General features: G+C 39.8%; 1 protein-coding gene across 1 annotated transcript in view; it reads right to left on the bottom strand.

The window, feature by feature from the left end:
• rapgef5a (Rap guanine nucleotide exchange factor (GEF) 5a) overlaps nucleotides 1-20,071 on the bottom strand; it is a 79,466-nt gene that overhangs the window by 15,022 nt on the left and 44,373 nt on the right. Inside the window, exons 11-12 of the mRNA XM_057827964.1 lie at nucleotides 17,651-17,751; nucleotides 1,420-1,498 (exon numbers count right to left, since the gene is read on the bottom strand). Of these exons, the coding sequence (XP_057683947.1) occupies nucleotides 1,420-1,498; nucleotides 17,651-17,751 (180 nt within the window). The remainder of the gene's footprint in view (nucleotides 1-1,419; nucleotides 1,499-17,650; nucleotides 17,752-20,071) is intronic.

The raw sequence follows: 20,071 nt of genomic DNA, 5'->3' as shown, positions 1-20,071 counted from the left end.
TGCTGCTCGTTTCAGAAGAAAATTCATTAGTTAATCTGTTTGTGCAGTCTTGGTTAAAATGAAATCCAGGACCCTCTTGGCCATTTGTGGAATTGGTTTGACACACCTGGTCTAAATGCACATAGTCATGTGTGAATCCCATCAGACTTGGAGATGCTGCGTGGGTGCCGCCCTCAGACCATGGCCCTTCCCCAACCAATCAGGGGGGTTGCAGGCCAGCGCAGCCCATCCCTCCTCCCGTAGCCCAGCAAAGGGGCCGTCGTCATGCCCTGGGAGCCAAGGGTGGTCCCCCAGGCCATCCACGACCCATCAATTGGCCTTCAGGGATGGGATAAGGGTACATGCCACCACCCCCTACATACAAGCCACCACTTCCCCAAACCGGCACGGCACATCGCGGGAACCCCAATGGCCCACCTAGCCCAGGGCAGGGCAGGACCCCCCCACCAGAGCTGGCGATACTCAGCCAACCCACCGACACCCGATCCATTTCGATCAGAAGGGGAAAATTCGCCTCTCGCAGTGAAATTAATCGGACGTCTATCCCCGTCAATAGCAGTGAAAGATTCAAAATGCACCCCTTGGGAGTGAATGTTCTTAAGGTAGGAGTTTATTCGTAAACTTGATAATGTAATTTCTGTAGAAATTTCGTGTGAATGCTGGAATACGATAATGATAAATGGGGATATAATTGAAATAATGTTAAATGATGTGGAATATTTTTGTCTAATGTGAAAGAATATTAATAATAATCTTAACTGAATTATCAAATGATGTGGACCGCCAGTCAAAATGGATTCAACATCTATCGTCTTGTGTAATGACAATAAAGGTGTTTTCTATTCTATTCTATTCTATTCTATTCTATTCTATTCTATTCTATTCTATTCTATTCTATTCTATTCTATCAATGGAATTGAATGAGTTATGGAAGCTTGGAAGTGAATTTGAGAGTTTATTTGTGAACAAGAAAATGAAATTTCTGTCGGACTTGCGTTTGAATGCTGGAATACAAAGAGGTGAAACTGGAATTTTAAATGATGTGTGATGTGGGGAGGGGGGAATGTTGAAGTCGGCGAAATACTGTAGAATGACGTGGATTAATGGCGTATGATGTAAATGAATGATACTCAATGTCAATGATGTGGAAAAAAATTGAATGCAAATTTGGGTGCAAAAGTTTCTGATGTGAGAGTTTATTCACAAAATTAGAAAATGCAATTTTGAAGAAAAATGTGCTGAAATAACAACATGAAATACTGTTGAAAAAATTAACTGAAAAATGTGGAATACTGTTGGAAGTGCGGAATAATCTTGTATGATGTGAAATTATGTTAAATTACTGAATGATCTGAAATCCCAGTTAAAATGGATTAGACGTTTTATCACTGCTAATGGCAACGAGAGAGTTAAGGATATTGCCCCAGCAGAGCCTGACACAGGTCGTTGGTGGACATGAACACCAGGTAGGTTAACAGGAAGTCATCCAGCAGCATTTCTGAAGGAGGACAAACATCATTAGGGACAATTATCATCATTGAAACTTTCAACAACCACAGCCACATTACATTATTAACCTGTTTTGATTGACATGTTCAGTCAAACAGTTTGCTTTAGTCGACTAACCCTCTGAAAGAAAATTATCTCACACATGATTATTAATTGATGGTTACAGATACATGAACTGATGCACAAATGTACAAAAGCCTAAGGGCATGTCTTTCACGTCCCGTGATGTATTTGAATGCTAATTATGTGGCTTGTTTCTGGCGTGTCATAGGAGGAGTTCAGGTAATGTTATGTAACTTGGGGGGAGTTTGGTTTGAGTGTACATGTTTGAACGAGTGAAAGATTGACATTTTTTTATCCACTTTTCTTTTGGCTTAGGAAAGAAAGACCTCTATCCCCCCCAAAAAATCAAAGAGTAGGTCTTTTGGCTCTCGGCCTTCCACTATTAAATTCTTGTATTCGATTATTGATTTTTTCCCCATCCATTATTATTTTCAAACATAACAATCACTCTTTTACGAACGCATACGTATATCATTCTGTAACATACCGTAAATTACATTAGGCAGACCCTTTTTTTAACTCACTATATAAGCATGCTGAATGGTTACAAGTAGCGCTACAAAGTAGTCATAATTTTATGATCATCGCCAGCCTCAGAAATTGGACGTCTATCACCGTCAATGGTAGGGAATGAGTGAATTATTGGTTCTGGAAGTAGTTTCGCAAACTCTAAGTAGAAACGCTTTTCCATATAAATGCCCTTATCCATGCCAAGCCCCCCAAAATTCAGACATATATCTTCTATAATGCATAAAAAATAAAAATGTATGTATGTACCGTAATTTTCAGACTATAAGCCGCTACTTTTTTCCCCTCATTTTGAATCCTGCGTCATATAGTCAAGTGCAGCTTATTTGTTGATTTAATTAGTTTAATAATTAACACTTTATTTGACAGCAGTGTCATAAGACTGTCACAAGGCTGTCATAACTAAGACATGACACTATCATGAGCATTACTGAATGCTTATGACATATGTCATTAAGTGTCATCCAGCAAATTATGTCACTAACTCCATTTATGTCCAGTTTGGATCTTTTACATCCATTCAAAATTCATATAATTTCCCAGATGACACTAAATGACATCTGTTATAAGCATTCATTAATGCTCATGATTGTCTTATGACAGTCTTATTACACCACTGTCAAATAGTGTTACCGAATACTATAACTAGCAATTAATAAAACACCTCCAACAGTAACTGAAGAAATAATTATCACAGAACATGAATATTGTCTGTAGTGTCGCAATGCATGCTAGGAGGCATGTTGGACGACAACAGTGTTGACAGCAGGTGGCAGCAGAGGTTTACTGTGATGGCCAAATGAAGCTTCTTGAAGTAATGATGCTTTGCAGTTAATTGGTTCAAAGTTTCATGGGGTTTCATTGGGTCTTATGACAGTCTTATGATGCCTCTGTCATATAAAGTGTTACTGGTTATTATCTTTTGGTGTAAATATCCCATAATACAGTGAGAGAAGCTGCGCCTTATTGTCCAGTGCAGCTTATCTATGAACAAATGCCTTTTTCGTGTTAACTTTGGTGGGTGGCGGCTTATAGTCAGGTGCGCTTTATAGTCCAAAAATTATAATCTAATTATAATATAATTAGATTATTGCATCATAAACATGAAATCACAGTTGTGGATAATGCAAAAAATAAAGAAAAAAGAATAAAAGACACTCATGTAGGGCTGCAGCTATCGAATATTTTAATAGTCGATTAATCGATGAACTAGTTAGTTCGAATAATCGAGTAATTGCATAAGGAACATTAAAAATTGAAATTCCTGAGCTGAGCCTCAAACGGTATTAAAAATAAATAAATAAATAAAATAAATGAGGATCTATGTACAACAAAAGAACAATTGGCTAACTTACATAAAAAAAGTCAGCTAGCTTAAATGCTATAACATGCTAGTTTTTTTTTTTTAAACAATCCTCTTAACAAATGGTTCGGACAGATATTCCCACAAAAAAACAGCTAAATATACCTATAAACTGAAATATGAATACATTAAAAAACATTAGCTCAAGCAAAAACTTAGCTTACGTTGGTCTTAACAGGGAAGTTGGATTCAGCCATGTGAAAAGAGGCAGACCAGAGGGCAGTGTATCCACCCTAATCATTACAACGCCACTTTAATTAAACGAATGCTCGAAGCAACAAAATTTAATTCGAATATTTTTTTGTAATCGAATACTCGAGTTAATCGATTAATCGTTGCAGCACTACACTCATGTAAAGCATGTAAAAAGGAGAATGAAGAGGACGCAGGGATTCACACATAAAGTAGAGGACACTCTTAGCCAATTGGATGCCAAGAATGCTAGGTACTAGCCAAAGGCAGAGCAACTATAAGTATGTTGCGTTCAGTAAACTCTGGTAGCTGCGAGTACCAGCCATACTGTATTTTTGCCTCTGGTATCCTGAAATTTCATTTGTAACATGAGGCAATATTTTCACATTGAAGCGTTTCTTAACCTGAAAATTCTGTATGTAGAGATGTTCATAAATAGAGGTACCAGTGTACAGCATACCTTTGTGGTCAATGGGCGCAAATGAGTTAACATAAATATGACAGCTAGCAGTTAGCTTAAACATGATAGTGAATACATAATTGAAAGACTGTCTGGCTCTCGGCCTGCCACTATTAAATTTTTTATAATCGATTATTGATTTTTTTTCTTTCATCCATTATCACTTTCAAATATTTCATGAAAAAGAAAAACGCTAATCACTCTTTTACAAACGCATATATACAATAACTTACTGTAAATTACATAACGCAGACAACCCTTTTTAATACGTTATATAAACAGGTTAAAGATATCTGCTAGTTTCAGAAATTGGACGTCTGACACGGTCAATGGTAGGGATTGAATGAATGTCCGTTTCATTTCTTTGTTAGTTATGAAATATAAATACAACATATGTTTGAGGTCAATGGAAGCCAATGAGTTAGCATAAACATGACAGCTAGTAGTTAGCTTAAACATGAGAGCTAATTCATACTTGAAAGTGCCTTTTTTTTTAATTTTTTAAAATTCATTTAAATTGATACAGCCTTTTTCCTCTTATTGTATTTTTAATAAAAATTTGTGCTCCGTGACATGTTAGCACGTGTCGACTAGCAGCTCAGAGTGGAATATAAAGAGCCCTTGAGAGAGACAAATAATGAGTCATTCCTGGTCGTCCTGTGCTGCGCGCCTCTGAATATTCACCTTGGAAAAAAGCACGACCTAAATATTGTTCCATCCTGCACGGAGCGGAAGAATCAATTATAAAAGACATAGCGGAGTCCTTTCCATCAATAAGTGATGAGTGCTGTCTTTAGATTCGAACATCGCTGCCGTTTTCACAGCAACTGTGTTTAAACTGCAATTCTTGTACAGTCTCTGGGATGATAAATATCCTTTTTCCCCTCAAAATATGCCTTCTTATTTCCCTGCTAGCACACAAAGTCAAACACATGCACTCATTGACACATCCATCTCTGACCTTGGGGGACACTGTCTCGTGAGAGGCATGAGAAAGAGCGTCTGCGTGCTCAGCTCGGCGCTAATCCGCCGGTGTACTCACTTGTGTTATTATGCGCATACATGGGGACGGGTCGCTCCTTCTGAGGGAGCGTGTTTGAGCTTGTTTGACATGCTGCGGAGCTCGGTAGGCGACAAACAACACGGCTATTCAAGATAACTCGCTGGTTTATGATGCGGAAACAGGGCTGCAAGACATTTTAAACAAGAGGGCTGCCAGGGAATGATCATATTTCAATGCCATTGAAGGCACCAGACGTCCAATGCATTTTGACAGTTGAAATGGATTGGGTGTCTGACACTGTCAATAGCAGCCAATGAGTTAATCTTTTTAGTCTTAATTTGTTTATGTTGATTTGACAAGTTTGGGATTTTAAGTAAAAAAAAAAAAAAAATTTTTTTTTTAAAAAGTAGGAAAAAAATATTAATCTATTGACAAATGAATTATGATAAATTGAAATTAAGCTCTGTGTTAATTTTTGTTACAAACCTAATAACCACGTTAATCTATTGCTAGGTTATTAGCTATTAATCTATATTTATATATGTGGCGGAAAACAGACAAGGCTGAAAAAGCAGTTTCTGCTCTTGCACCCCTCTTTAAAATAAACTGCTGTGTTTTAAGCCAAATGAACTGTTGTGCTTGATCGAACAATATGTCTATATGCTGCCATAGCAGATTCATGGTGCATTAAGTCCCCGAACTATTTTTAATTAGTCCGTTTTACCCTGGAAACCCCCGTTTACAGACGTCACGCAACAGCTTTTGTTTCAACCTAGCTATAAAAAGAAGGTCAGTAATCATATTTATTATTCGAAATGTGTCATTTTGAGCTTAGAATCATTAATTGATGTCTAATAAAAACTTCACTCGCAAACGTTTAAACAAATTACGTCACAATGAAAAAATTAGCCTCTGTAAAAAAGTCACAGATATCTACCTCATAACTATTGCTTAATTGTATTTTTTTCGTTACTGTCACATTTTCCCCGATATTTTAGATGATAATCGATCCAAACAAAGAAAAAGTGAAAAAAAAATGTCTAAAAGGGTAAATTTATGAAAAAGACAATCTCAACCACTCCGTAATGTCTGCGATTTCTGCATCGCGAGCCTTGTTATATTACCATGTTTCACCCATACAACCCCTCAAAAATCTGGCTGTGGCCATTCACAGCTGTGTCTTGACACTCGGTGATACATGCTACATGGAGTTTTTGGATAGAAAAAAACTGTTTTTAAAAAAATAAATTAAAAAAATTTAAATGCCCTCCTCTTCACATTTTTTCTTCCCCCCAAAAATTGAGATTTTAAGCTTTCCAATGATATATAACACATGCGAAATAGGACAATTTGGAAATTTGGCCAAATTGGGGGTCTCAGAGTGGAATTTCAAGTCGCCTGAGTGTTTTCCGCCATATATATAAAAACACTCACCGGCTTTATTAGGTACACCATGCTAGTAACGGGTTGGACCCCCTTTTGCCTTCAGAACTGCCTCAATTTTTCGTGGCATAGATTCAACAAGGTGCTGGAAGCATTCCTCAGAGAGTTTTGTCCATATTGACATGATGGCATCACACAGTTGGTGCAGATTTGTCGGCTGCACATCCATGATGCCAATCTCCCGTTCCACCACATCCCAAAGATCTTCTATTGGATTGAGATCTGGTGACTGTGGAAGCCATTTGAGTACAGTGAACTCATTATCATGTTCAAGAAACCAGTCTGAGATGATTCTGAAAGTAGCCATCAGAAGTTGGGTACATTGTGGTCATAAGGGGATGGACATGGTCAGCAACAATACTCAGGTAGGCTGTGGCGTTCCAACGATGCTCAATTGGTACCAAGGGGCCCAAAGAGTGTCAAGAAAATATTCCCCACACCATTACACCACCATCACCAGCCTGAACCATTGATACAAGGCAGGATGGATCCATGGTTTCATGTTGTTGACACCAAATTCTGACCCTACCATCCGAATGTCGCAGCAGAAATCGAGACTCATCAGACCAGGCAACGTTTTTCCAATCTTCTATTGTCCAATTTCGATGAGCTTGTGCTAATTGTAGCCTCAGTTTCCTGTTCTTAGCTGAAAGGAGTGGCACCCAGCGTGGTCTTCCGCTGCTGTAGCCCATCTGCCTCAAAGTTCGACGTACTGTGCGTTCAGAGATGCTCTTCTGCCTACCTTGGTTGTAACGTGTGATTATTTGAGTCACTGTTGCCTTTCTATCAGCTTGAACCAGTCTGGCCATTCTCCTCTGACCTCTGGCATCAACAACGCATTTCCGCCCACAGAACTGCCGCTCACTGGATATTTTTTCTTTTTTGGACCATTCTCTGTAAACCTTAGAGATGGTTGTGTGTGAAAATCCCAGTAGATCAGCAGTTTCTGAAATACTCAGACCAGCCCTTCTGGCACCAACAACCATGCCACGTTCAAAGTCACTCAAATCACCTTTCTTCCCCATACTGATGCTCGGTGTGAACTGCAGGAGATTGTCTTAAACTATGCCTAAATGCACTGAGTTGCCGCCGTATGATTGGCTGATTAGAAATTAGGTGTTAACGAGCAGTTGGACAGGTGTACCTAATAAATTGGCCGGTGAGTGAATTTACATATATACACATGGAACTGTCCGTGTGTGTCTGTGTTCGTTCCCCATGGAACTTTACACAGTTATACTTTATGTTTCTGGGAGTGTTCTTAGATGGGTTTGATCTCTCAACAGTTAGATTCTGTACCTGGGGGTCGGACCGCCAAGGCCCCCCGCCTCTGGCTGCCACCCAACTCCCTACGCACCCGACCACTTTGGCCCCTCCCACAGGTGGTGAGCCCGAGGGAAGGGGGGGTCCATATTGCCTTCTCGGGTTGTGCCCGGCAGGGCTCTATGGATACAGGCCCAGCCACCAGACCTTCGAGCCCCACCTCCAGATGATGTGGTGCTGTTGCTGGTGCTTCATCAAGCCGTGACCGCCAACTCTCACTGAAATGGTTCGGAGCCGAGTGTGAAGCAGTTGGGATGAAGATCAGCGCCTCTAAATCCGAGACCGTGATCCTCAGTCGGAAAAGGGTGGCGGCCCTCTCCAAGTCGGGGATGAGATCCTACTCCAAGTGGAGGAGTTCAAAAACTTGGGGTTTTGTTCACCAGTAAGGGTAGGAGAGAGCATGAGATCGATAGGCAAATCGGTGCAGCGTCTGCAGTGATGCGGACTCTGCACTAGTCCGTAGTGGTGAAGAAGGAGCTGAGCCAATAGGCTAACCTCTCGATTTACCTGTTGATCTACGCTCCTACCCTCACCTGTGGTCACGAGCTGTGGGTCGTGACCGAAAGAACTAGATCCCGTTCACAAACGGCCGAAATGAGTTTCCGCCGCAGGGTGTCTGGGCTCTTCCTAAGAGATTGGGTGAGAAGCTCGGTCATCCGGGAGGCACTCGGTGTCGAGCCGCTACTCCTCTGCATTAAGAGGAGCCAGTTGAGGTGGCTCGGGCATCTGGTTCAGATGTCTCCTGGACGCCTCCCCGGAGAGGTGTTCTGGGCATGTCCCACCGGCGGGAGACCTCGGGGAATGACCCAGGACACACTGGAGAGATTATGTCTCTTGTCTGGCCTGGGAACGCCTTGGGATCCAGCTGGAGGAGCTGGTTGAAGTGGCTGGGGAGAGGGAAGTCTGGGCTTCCCTGCTAAAGCTTCGGCCCTGCGACCCAATCCGGATTAAGCGGTAGGTAACAGATGGATCGATGGGTTTGATCTCTGTAGAACTCAATTTAGTGCGGAAAATTAATTCCAAATTCCAAAAATTAGAATGGAAAATCCCTGATTGTCTCTTGGGCAAAAGACGCTTCTCTTGGGAGTGCAATGTCGCAGTTGGCTTTCAAACCTTCTGGTCTCATGTACAAATTTAAATGTGCTGTGATGATATGTTGCGGCTTAGAGTACTCCACAACAAGACAATGGATTTTAAAATATACAATTTTCTCAAATATTACTAAGGGATTCATTTCAGCTGGATATTACTACTGTAGCGCAACTGTTATTTTTTATGTGTTACGCCTGCAATGGTTCATGGGTAGTTGTGGCAACCATGACCGAGAGTGGCAGTTGCCGTTGTTCTGGTGTTTTCTGTTCAATAAAGACGCTGTCTCCTGGGGTCGTATAGTGTATGGCGCATAAGAGCGAAAAACATGAATCTATTGCTAGAGATGAATTGCAAAAAATGTGCATTTCTTATCTTTTTTTCCTCCAGTAATAAACATATCACTGCTAGTGACAGCAAACAATTGTTTTGCTTTTTGTTTGTATTAATTAAATTCATTGTAGCACAACACGCCTTATGATACCAATCGAGATGATGTTGCAATCAACAGATTTGCAATATGCTTCTCAGTGATGGCGATGATGACCGCTGATGTCATTGAAGATGTCATCACCGATGCCTTTGTAACAATGCGCCGTCGTACACCCTTGCATCGCTAACAACACCGTGCTGGGAAAACCCAGAGAAATCCAACGTGAATTGCACATTGCAAGCCAAATGTTATTAATTTAGGTGCCAAAATGTCCAAAGATGATAAAAAACAAATCAATTTCGTCCACCGGGACAGATTTCTCACCGAAATGTTCCTGAAAGCGGAGCGGTCGGTCCGACCGCACACGACATTTCAAATCAATCCGCTCAAGAAAACGCACATCCTGCCCGACAAGCCAACGAACATGGATCCGACTAAAGTCATGGCCAAAATCCAGGAAGTGGATGCCTCGGATTATTTAAAAAAGAGTAAAAAAGACCCCAAGGCCAAAGAGGAACTGTCATGGGATCCCGAAGCGGAGGAAGCGCGTCAGAGACAGCAAAACAACAAACTCATGAAAGAAGGCCTGGACGAGCAAATGAAGGAAAGGCAAAGAATTAAAGACGAAGAGCAACGGAGGAAAGATGAGGAATTCGAGATGATAAAAATCCTCAAAGAATTATACGAGCAAGAGCTGGCAGAATTTGCTCAGAATCAAGCCGAAGCCAAAAAGAGATTATACAAAGAAATCCAGGATGATATCGCCGATTTTCGTACCTTCAAACAAAATGAAGCACACCAAGAAAAGATGGAGGACAGGCGAACCGCGCAAATACAACTCGACTTACTGGAAACCTACTGGAAAAGAAAAATGAGTAAGAAAAATTGGTCTAAAAGCGGGCGGAGCAAGCATATGTAACCGGAATGATGAAACACTCAACTGGATTCAACCTGTCGCCCCGCAAAATGGCGGTAAACAAGCTGGGAGAATTGTAAATCCTTTTTTTTTTTTTTTTTTTCATCCGACAATCCCGTATTGAATACTCCAAATGAGTACACGTAGTACATAAATCAGTACTCGTGGGGACTAAAATGATGCTAAAGGACATATTTCAGACATTTCAGATCTTATGTTAACGAGGAAACGTTATCAATCAATGTTTTATCAAATATGTTCTAAATTGACGAAGAAAATTCACCTCAGAAGCTTCCACTGTAAGGTTTGCATCCTAACTCAAAATGGATTGGAGGTCTATCGCCGTCAATGGCGCTGAAACATTATTTTTTTACTGCTAGCCCTCCCAGTCAATCTAGTCACTTCTGTTCTAAAAAGATAGATAAATTTGTCTGGTTCGGACATTTTCTGAGTTTGTCATGTGTTATTTGTGGTTATTGTTTATTATCATATTTGACATTTGGGGCTGAACGGTTTGCAGTTTTTAAAATGGAAATTGTGATTTTAGACAACACGATGTTGAAATGATGATGAAAATAAATATAATTTATTCATAAAATTTAAAAAACAATAATCCAAAATGAATGATAAAAGATCAGCAAAGTCACAAATAGGGTTGTTCCGATCATGTTTTTTTGCTCCCGATCCGATCCCGATCATTTTAGTTTGAGAATCTGCCGATCCTGATATTTCCCGATCCGATTGCTTTTTTTTTTTGCTCCCGATTCAATTCCAATCATTCCTGATAATTTTTCCCGATCATATACATTTTGGCAATGCATTAAGAAAAAAATGAATAAAACTCGGACGAATATATACATTCAACATACAGTACATAAGTACTGTATTTGTTTATTCTGACAATAAATCTTTAAGATCCGCATTTACATTATTAACATTCTTTCTGTGAGAGGGATCCACGGACAGAAAGACTTGTAATTCTTAAAGGATAATTGTGACTTTGTATATTGTGACTAAATATTGCCATCTAGTGTATTTGTTGAGCTTTCAGTAAATGATACTGCAGCCATTTAACTTCTGCCCAAATGCATGATGGGAAGTGCAACCATGACTGTGCGTAGGGGCACCAATTGATATATCTTCTCTGCGTTGGGAAAGAACATAGGGTGTTAAGAAAATGATCAACTACTACTTTTCTTCCCCACATTGCCTCCCACGTTATTTTTAATTGCTGAGAGAGGTATTGTAAGGCTTTAGCCACATAAAAGTAGGCTCCAAAGGCTGTCAAAATTCTCTCTACTCATTATACGCTGCCTTTAAGCGCTATCTATAGGTAAAACGGCGTCTTTATAGATTGAACGCGACAATGCGTGAGTGGGTTGTGCAGCGCTTGCGTTAATTACTTAAGGTGATTAATTAGAAAAATTAATTACCGCCATTAATGCAATAAATTTGATAGCCCTACTTTAAGCCAAAATTACTCTGGATGAGTGTAAGACATTTTGTCTGTAACGTTAAATACAATTAGAAAACGATTTAAATAAAAAATATATATATAAAAAAAGGCATGTCCGATATTTTTTTGCCGATTCCGATACTTTGAAAATGACGTGATCGGACCCGATCAATAGGGTCACAAATTATCCATTTGTCCGACTGACACAGAACCTGTTGTGTTGAGAACCAATTTGACTGAATTGCTGCTTCCCCCATTGGCTACCAATGAACAAACATCTGCTGCTAGCCTCCCAGTTCAAATGGACTGAACGTCTACTACTGTCGAAATTTCAATTCATAGAAAAGGGATGACTGGATGCCGCATGATTGGACGTCTATCATCGTCAATGGCACTGATCTCAACCGATCTCAAACCAATTTACTTTCGCTCTGAGATTAATCCACAGTTGATCCGAGAATCTACAGTTGATCATAGATTAATCCACAAGTGATCCGAGATCGGGTTGAGGTTAATCTACAAACAACTTGATAATTAATATACAAACAAATTGAGATGAACTCATTAGCTGCCATTGACGCCGATAGATGTCCAATTATAGACTTCATAATATATTGAAGTCTACACTCACCGGCCACTTTATTAGGTACACCTGTCCAACTGCTTGTTAACACTTAATTTCTAATCAGCCAATAACATGGTGGCAACTCAGTGCATTTAGACATACAGACATGGTTTAAGACAATCTCCTGCAGTTCAAACCGAGCATCAGTATGGTGAAGAAAGGTGATTTGAGTGACTTTGAACGTGGCATGGTTGTTGGTGCCAGAAGGGCTGGTCTGAGAATTTCAGAAACTGCTGATCTACTGGGATTTTTACGCACAACCATCTCTAGGGTTTACAGAGAATGATGCGAAAAAGAAAAAATATCCAGTGGGCGGTAGTTCTGTGGGTGGAAATGCCCTGTTGATGCCAGTGGTCAGAGGAGAATGGCCAGACTGGTTCGAACTGATAGAAAGGCCACAGTGACTCAAATAACCACCCTCTAAAACCAAGGTAGGCAGAAGAGCATCTCTGAACGCACAGTACGTTGAATTTTGAGGCAGATGGGCTACAGCAGCAGAAGACCACGCCGGGTGCCACTCATTTCAGCTAAGAACAGGAAACCGAGGCTACAATTTGCACAAGCTCATCGAAATTGGACAATAGAAGATTGGAAAAACGTTGCCTGGTCTGATGAGTCTCGATTTCTGCTGCTGGGTCAGAATTTGGCATCAACAACATGAAAGCATGGATCCATCCTGCCTTGTATCAACGGTTCAGGCTGGTGGTGGTGGTGTAATGGTGTGGGGAATATTTTCTTGGCACTCTTTGGGCCCCTTGGTACCAATTGAGCATCGTTGGAACGCCACAGCCTACCTGAGTACTGCTGCTGACCATGTCCATCCCTTTATGACCACAATGTACCCAACTTCTGATGGCTACTTTCAGCAGGATAATGCGCCATGTCATAAAGCTGGAATCATCTCAGACTGGTTTCTTGAACATGAGAATGAGTTCACTGTACTCAAATGGCCTCCACAGTCACCAGATCTCAATCCAATAGAGCATCTTTGGGATTGTGGTGGAACGGGAGATTGGCATCATGGATGTGCAGCTGACAAATCTGCACTAACTGTGTGATGCCATCATGTCAATATGGACCAAACTCTCTGAGGAATGCTTCCAGCACCTTGTTGAATAATTGAGGCAGTTCTGAAGGCTAAATGGGGTCCAACCCAGTACTAACATGGTGTACCTAATAAAGTGGCCGGTGAGTGTATGCTCAAATTCATTTGAACTACCTGCCGAGCAGTGAATGTTCTTTCGTTCACAACCACTCTTCCAGTTCAAATGGATGTCCTAGAGACACAATTTCAATTCACAGCAAAAGGATGACTAGGTGCCACATGATTGGACGTCTATCATTGTCAACAGCACTGAAAGAGATAATCTAAAACCAACCAGAGTAGAGAGTGTGACCGATCTAATACCAATCTACTGTCGCTCTGAGATTAATCGCGAATCAACTGTGGATTAATCTGCTGTCAATCAAAGACTAATCCACAAGTGATCTGAGATCGGGTTGAGATTAATCTAAAAACAACGAGTTTGATATACAAACAATTTGAGATTAACTAATTGGGTGCCATTGACGCCGATAGACGTCCAATTTATTTAAACTGGGAGGCCACACTTCCAGTAGATATGGATTGGACGTCTACTAGTGACAATTTCAATTCACTGTAGAAGGACTGGACGCCGCATGATTGGACTTCTATCATCATCAATGGCACTAAAAGAGTTTAATCTACAACTGATCTAACACCAATGTACTGTCGCTTTGAGATTAATCCACAGTTGATCCGAGATTAATCTACAATCAAAAATTAATCCACTGGTGATCAGAGATCTGGTTGAGATCAATCTACAAACAACCTGAGTTTAACACACAAACAATTTGAGATTACTTATTTGGTTTTCATTGAGGTTGATAGACATCCAATTCATTTGAACTGATAGGGTGGCAGAATCATTCGCCGCCATCCTTCCAGTTCAAATGGATTGGACGTCTACCAGTGATAAACTACTGTTAATCATTTAAATTCACACAAAAATGGGGGGAAAAAGCACAATCGTCAGTGGCACCGAAAGAGATTTTTGACCAATTAATCGTTACATGTATGGCAGCAAGCATCCTTTATCGCTTTATGGAAGTCATATTTTAAAAACTGTCTTAAGCCGTTACTGTAGTATCCTTGCATTGTCGGAGTCTTCTATCTTACAATATAGGACCAATAAATCTAAATTAAAATTATATAGTTTTTGTTCTAAAATCAACATGGAGATCGAATGTGATAAATCATTCCTTGTTTTGATCTGAAAGTGTTTTGCAGCTTAATGTCTGAAATCCCCAGAGAGACTCGTTTCACAAGAGTCTTTTGAGCATTTACACCTATTGAATATTTTGAACATGTACAGGTGGCGACATGGTCGGTTGACTGCACGCAAGTAACAGAATGTGGTGTGAGTGCTGAATAATGCAGCTACACACACAAGGTTTTGTTGCAACTTGTTGCTTGTAATTCAAAATTCGGTGCAATGATGGGGAAGTTTTGCTGTTTAATGCATTATGGGTTTAGAATACACAGTAAAGTGGAAAGTCATAGCTTGGGTTTAAGAGAGGAGAAAAGGAATATGATTAATTGGGGGGCCGTGTCACTTGCCTGCATACTTGTGGTTTGGAATTCCACTATATATGGACTTTTTGAATAATATAATAATTGGAGACGTCCCGATCAATCGGCATCCTGATCGATCGAGTCCGATCACGTCATTTTCAAAGTATCGGAATCGGCAAAAAAATATCAGACATGCCTTTTTTAATATACAGTATATATATACAGTATATTTTTTAATTAATTCGTTTTCTAATTGTATTTAACATTACAGACACAATATGTTACACTCACCCAGAGTCTTTAGTTTAGGTTTAAGGTGGGGTTATCAAATTTATCCCGTTAATTTTTAAAAAAATTTATCACGTTAAAATGTTTAACGCAATTAACGCATGCGCAGCACGACCCACTCACGCATTGTCGCGTTCAAGCTGTTATGGCGCCGTTTTATCTATATATGGAGCTAAAAGGCATCGTAAAATGAGTAAATTTTTGGCAACATTTGGAGCCTTTTTTTAATTGGCTAAAGCCTTACAATTGCTCTCTCTACGATTAGAAATTTCGTGGGAAGCAATGTGGGGAACAAGGCTTTTTCTTAACACCCAATTTCCCAATGCAGAGAAGATATATCAATTGGTACCACTACGCACAGTCATGGTTGCACTTCCCATCATGCATTTGGGCAGAAGTTAAATGGCTACAGAAAGCTCAACAAATACACTAGATGGCAATATTTAGTCACAATATACAAAGTCAAAAGTCTTTCTATCCATGGATCCCTCTCACAGAAAGAATGTTAATAATGTAAATGCCATCTTGAGGATTTATTGTCATAATAAACAAATACCGTACTTATGTACTGTATGTTGAATGTATATATTCGTCCGAGTTTTATTCATTTTTTTCTTAATGCATTGCCAAAATGTATATGATCGGGAAAAATTATCGGAAATGATTGGAATTGAATCGGGAGCAAAAAAAAAAAAGCAATCCGATCGGGACAAATACTCAAACTAAAACGATCGGGATCGGATCGGGAGCAAAAAAAAAACATGATCGGAACAACCCTAATAATAATCATTCGTAATTGTTATAATCCACAGGATTCATATATCGCTTTAACAGAAAAATTTGTTGTTCAGAATTTGACTTTTTTCATTGTATATATTTTTTTATTGAAAAACCCGTGAGCAGAAGGGGATAATGGAAGGACAGAAGGGAAGGAAGAAGACAGAAGAGGAGAACAACATCAAGAAATACATTTTTACACGCCTATGCTACCTATGAACATAGTGGTGCTATTGTCAAGTCAAAAGGAGACATGATTAGGCTTTTTTTCTTCCCCCAATGTTTTTTTCCCTGAAAAATGTGACGTTTCGGTAATTTGCAAATACAGTGCCCTCCATAATTATTGGCATCCCTGAAAAAGATGTGTTTTTTAGCTTCTAATATTTTTTTTTCCAAATAATATGGGACCTTAATGGAAAAAAAGAGAAAAATCCAACCTTCAATACAAGTGCATTCATTCAGTGGGGAAAAAATCCCACATAAAGAAAAAATTATTTGACATCAAATAATGTGTGTCACAATTATTAGCACCCCTGGTGTTAATACTTTGTACAACCCCCTTTTACCAACAAAACAAGGTCTGGGGACTGAAATGGCCATGGGAGGAGCTTGATTTTGTGTCTGGTAAACCATTTCTGTGTAGATTTGGCCATATGTTTAGGGTCATCGTCTTGCTGAAAGACCCAGTGACGACCCATCTTCAGCTTTCGGGCAGAGAGCAACAGATTTTAATTTATAATGTCCTGGTATTTCAAAGCATTCATGATGCCATGCACCCTAACAAGGTTCCCAGGGCCTTTGGAAGCGAAACAGCCCCACAGCATCACTGACCCACCCCCATACTTCACAGTGGGTATGAGGTGCTTTTCAGCATGCACATCTTTCGTGGCACTCCAGACCCACTTAGAGTGTTTGTTGCCAAAAAGCTCAATCTTGGTCTCACACAAAAATACAACCGGTCCCAGGCTTCAACTGGGACCGTGTGCTTTGGTCAGATGAGATCCATCAACTAGCATGGGCATTTAGAATGGGGTCAACCATATTGGAACACCCAGTAAATGCTTAACAAACTGTTAACAAATACTTCACAAATCAACAATAAATCATTTATCAACAGTTTACTAATGATCTATTAACTAGTAAAATGGATAGTTATTATAAAGAGTTAACCTAGCAATAGATTAATGTGACTTTTTTTTTTTTTTAACTTCAGACTGTAGTTTGCACCAGATTTATATGAGTCAAATCAACACGGTGTCAGCCCTCCTAGTCAAAATGGATTAGACGTCCAGCGTAGTCAATGGCGGCCAATGAGTTAATCGGATCGGTTGTAGATTGATCTCAACCTGATCTCAAATCACATGAGGATTCGTTTTTGATTGATTGTAGATTAATCTCATATCAACTGTGGATTAATCGCAGCGCGACAGTAGATTGGTATTAGATCGGCCATAGATTAAACTCTGGTTGGTTATAGATGAACTCTTTCAATGTCACTGACGATGATAGAACCATCCAATCATGTGGTGTTCAATGAGTTCTTAGAGTGCCTGTAAAGAGTCAAAAGTAGACAAATCTAAACATACCACTTTCCGTGCTCTCTGGCGCCCCTCTTTGGTCATCCAGCCGCAGGTCGCTCAGCAGATGCTCCAGGATCTTCAATGGCGTCCCCGACACCACCACGTACCTGAAATAAGAAGACTGATAACAATCCTCTTCGCTTTGATCGCTCCATCCGCCGTCCGTTTCGTTCTCGGATTCGTCGATGTAACGAAAATGCGGGACGTCGAACGCGTGTTCGACTTTCTCAACTTCATCATCCTCACTATCGTCTTGGTCAATGTCTTCCTCCGCTTTGGCGAGTGTGGCTTGCTTAGTGGTCATCCTCATGGTTGGATGTTTTAGGAGCACGTATTTAAGATGGCAGGTTTTGGAGTTGGAAAACCTTCCTGGCTCTGTGCGTGTCAGCTACACGCTTGAAAGATTTAATGCTTCCTTTGACGGCAACAGTTGAAAGTTGGGAGGGAACTGTTGCGAAACCAACACCCACTTAGTGGAACTCATGTCCCATATCAACACTCCCTGACTGGTGTCAGTTGCATGCCACACTAACAATTTTTTTTTAAAAAGGGATCCATGGATAGAAAGACTTGTACTTCTTAAAAGATAAACCATTTGAGTTAAAAATAATTTGATATTGAAAGCCCTCTTGATGTTTTCCTTTATATACAGTTTGTAAAATTAGTTTAACTAGGAGGTCGCCATTGTTGTTGACGTCGCAGGCGGTGACGTCACATGGTTCCGCTGGCGGGCTTCCAGAGTATAAACTCTAGCGACATTGTTTTCCGAAATTTCCAGGTTCGCGGTGAATCAGTAACAGGCACACTTTTGCAAAATAGACAATGTTTATTGATTAGAAAATGCTGAATAAATGAGATTTATTGACTACAATCCCACAAGAGCAAGCGAACAAGCAAATGACGCTAGATTTGAGTTTGTCAACCCCAGAATCCCCGCGTTACTGTTACAGCAAAACGAAATGTCCCTTAGCAATACCGCGTACCTGGAAATTTCAGAAAACAGATATAAACATGTCATCTGTTCAACCCTTTCACTTCATGAGCGTGACAGCACTGACGATATTTCACAAAATGAGCAGCAAAAGCAAAATGAACAGGAAATACGGGAGGAGCTGAGACAAGATTACAAAAAAACTGTTCTGCCAAAATGTGCTACAACGGCAAAACGTCTACAAGAGGCGAATTTGACACCCAAAGTACCACTGTGCGCTTTCAGCTTGTTTTGTTTAGATGCATACAGACAAAACACACTAAGGATGCCTTAAGAAAATACATAAACGTTGTAATGTCAATTAAGGGTGGTTTAAATATGCTACGTGTCTAACGTGGTCAACAGATCAACAATCTGCTTTAAAGCTACCACAAGAAAACACAATGCTTAAAAGTATGAAAGGGAAACATATGCAAAAAGTATTTTGAGGCAATGAAAAGGTAATAAAAGACTCAATAAAAACACAAATAGTAAGTACTCGTCGCTTTTAACTTATGAGCGCATGTGTTGGACTTTTTGCCGCATAGAAGGAATTGCAGTAACCCGGTAGTATTCGTCGAGTGACCGTGACAATCACCACAAGCGTCCGTAAAATATGGCGCCCTCCTTAGGTAAAATCAGGTACTAAATATTATAGATTTCTAAATCGATGGCAATATTTTATGTGTTTCTCATAACATAGTTTAGTAAAAGAGAACAATTGTGGCTTGTTAGAGCCTACAAGTCTTTAAGTCTGAAGTTCCCTTTAAAAAAAATAAATAAGGGGGGAAAAAACAGTGGAGCTGGGCAACTTGATCCCAAAATAATATATTATGTTGTTGTGTTTTATCTTATCTGGTAGTTTTAAAGAATGTGCAATGAAAGCATAATAAACTAGAGAGAAGTTAAACCTTTTTTTTTCCACATGAAGCAAATAATTTAAAATTACCCTACCTGCAAAATTACATACTACTTCATTTATTAAAAATGGTTACATTTGATATAAAGATTTTTTTTTTTGAAAAAAATCACTCAATGCAAGGATTGTATATAAGTAACTATGACTCACAATTGTACACAAGAAAATAAAACACTGCATTGAAGCAATTTTTCATTTTCCATTGCCCTGATTGTTTGCACACCCCGGCCACTAGGGGGTAGTGTGGCGCTTTGCAAAGAAGTGCTGACAGTAACACAGTAGTAGCAGAAGTCCTTGCTAGTGCTGTTTCATTTCTTGTCTTCAAGAAGTTTTTTTGATATGACGCTAATTTTTATGAGCATGTTAACAGGGTCTTCAATCATTTATTAGCATTAAGTTAACATGTTTTCAGAAACAAAAGAATGCAATGTACTGTTTTCTTTTCTTTTCTTTTTTTAAGGAACCGTTAGCTATCTGACAAAATGTCTGTAGCCATGTTTGACCATTAAATATATCACTGCTGATCAATTGTATTGCC

Source organism: Corythoichthys intestinalis, chromosome 22, assembly GCF_030265065.1.
Source record: "Corythoichthys intestinalis isolate RoL2023-P3 chromosome 22, ASM3026506v1, whole genome shotgun sequence".
Classification (NCBI taxonomy): domain Eukaryota; kingdom Metazoa; phylum Chordata; class Actinopteri; order Syngnathiformes; family Syngnathidae; genus Corythoichthys; species Corythoichthys intestinalis.
This window is presented reverse-complemented; position numbering and strand designations above follow the sequence as displayed.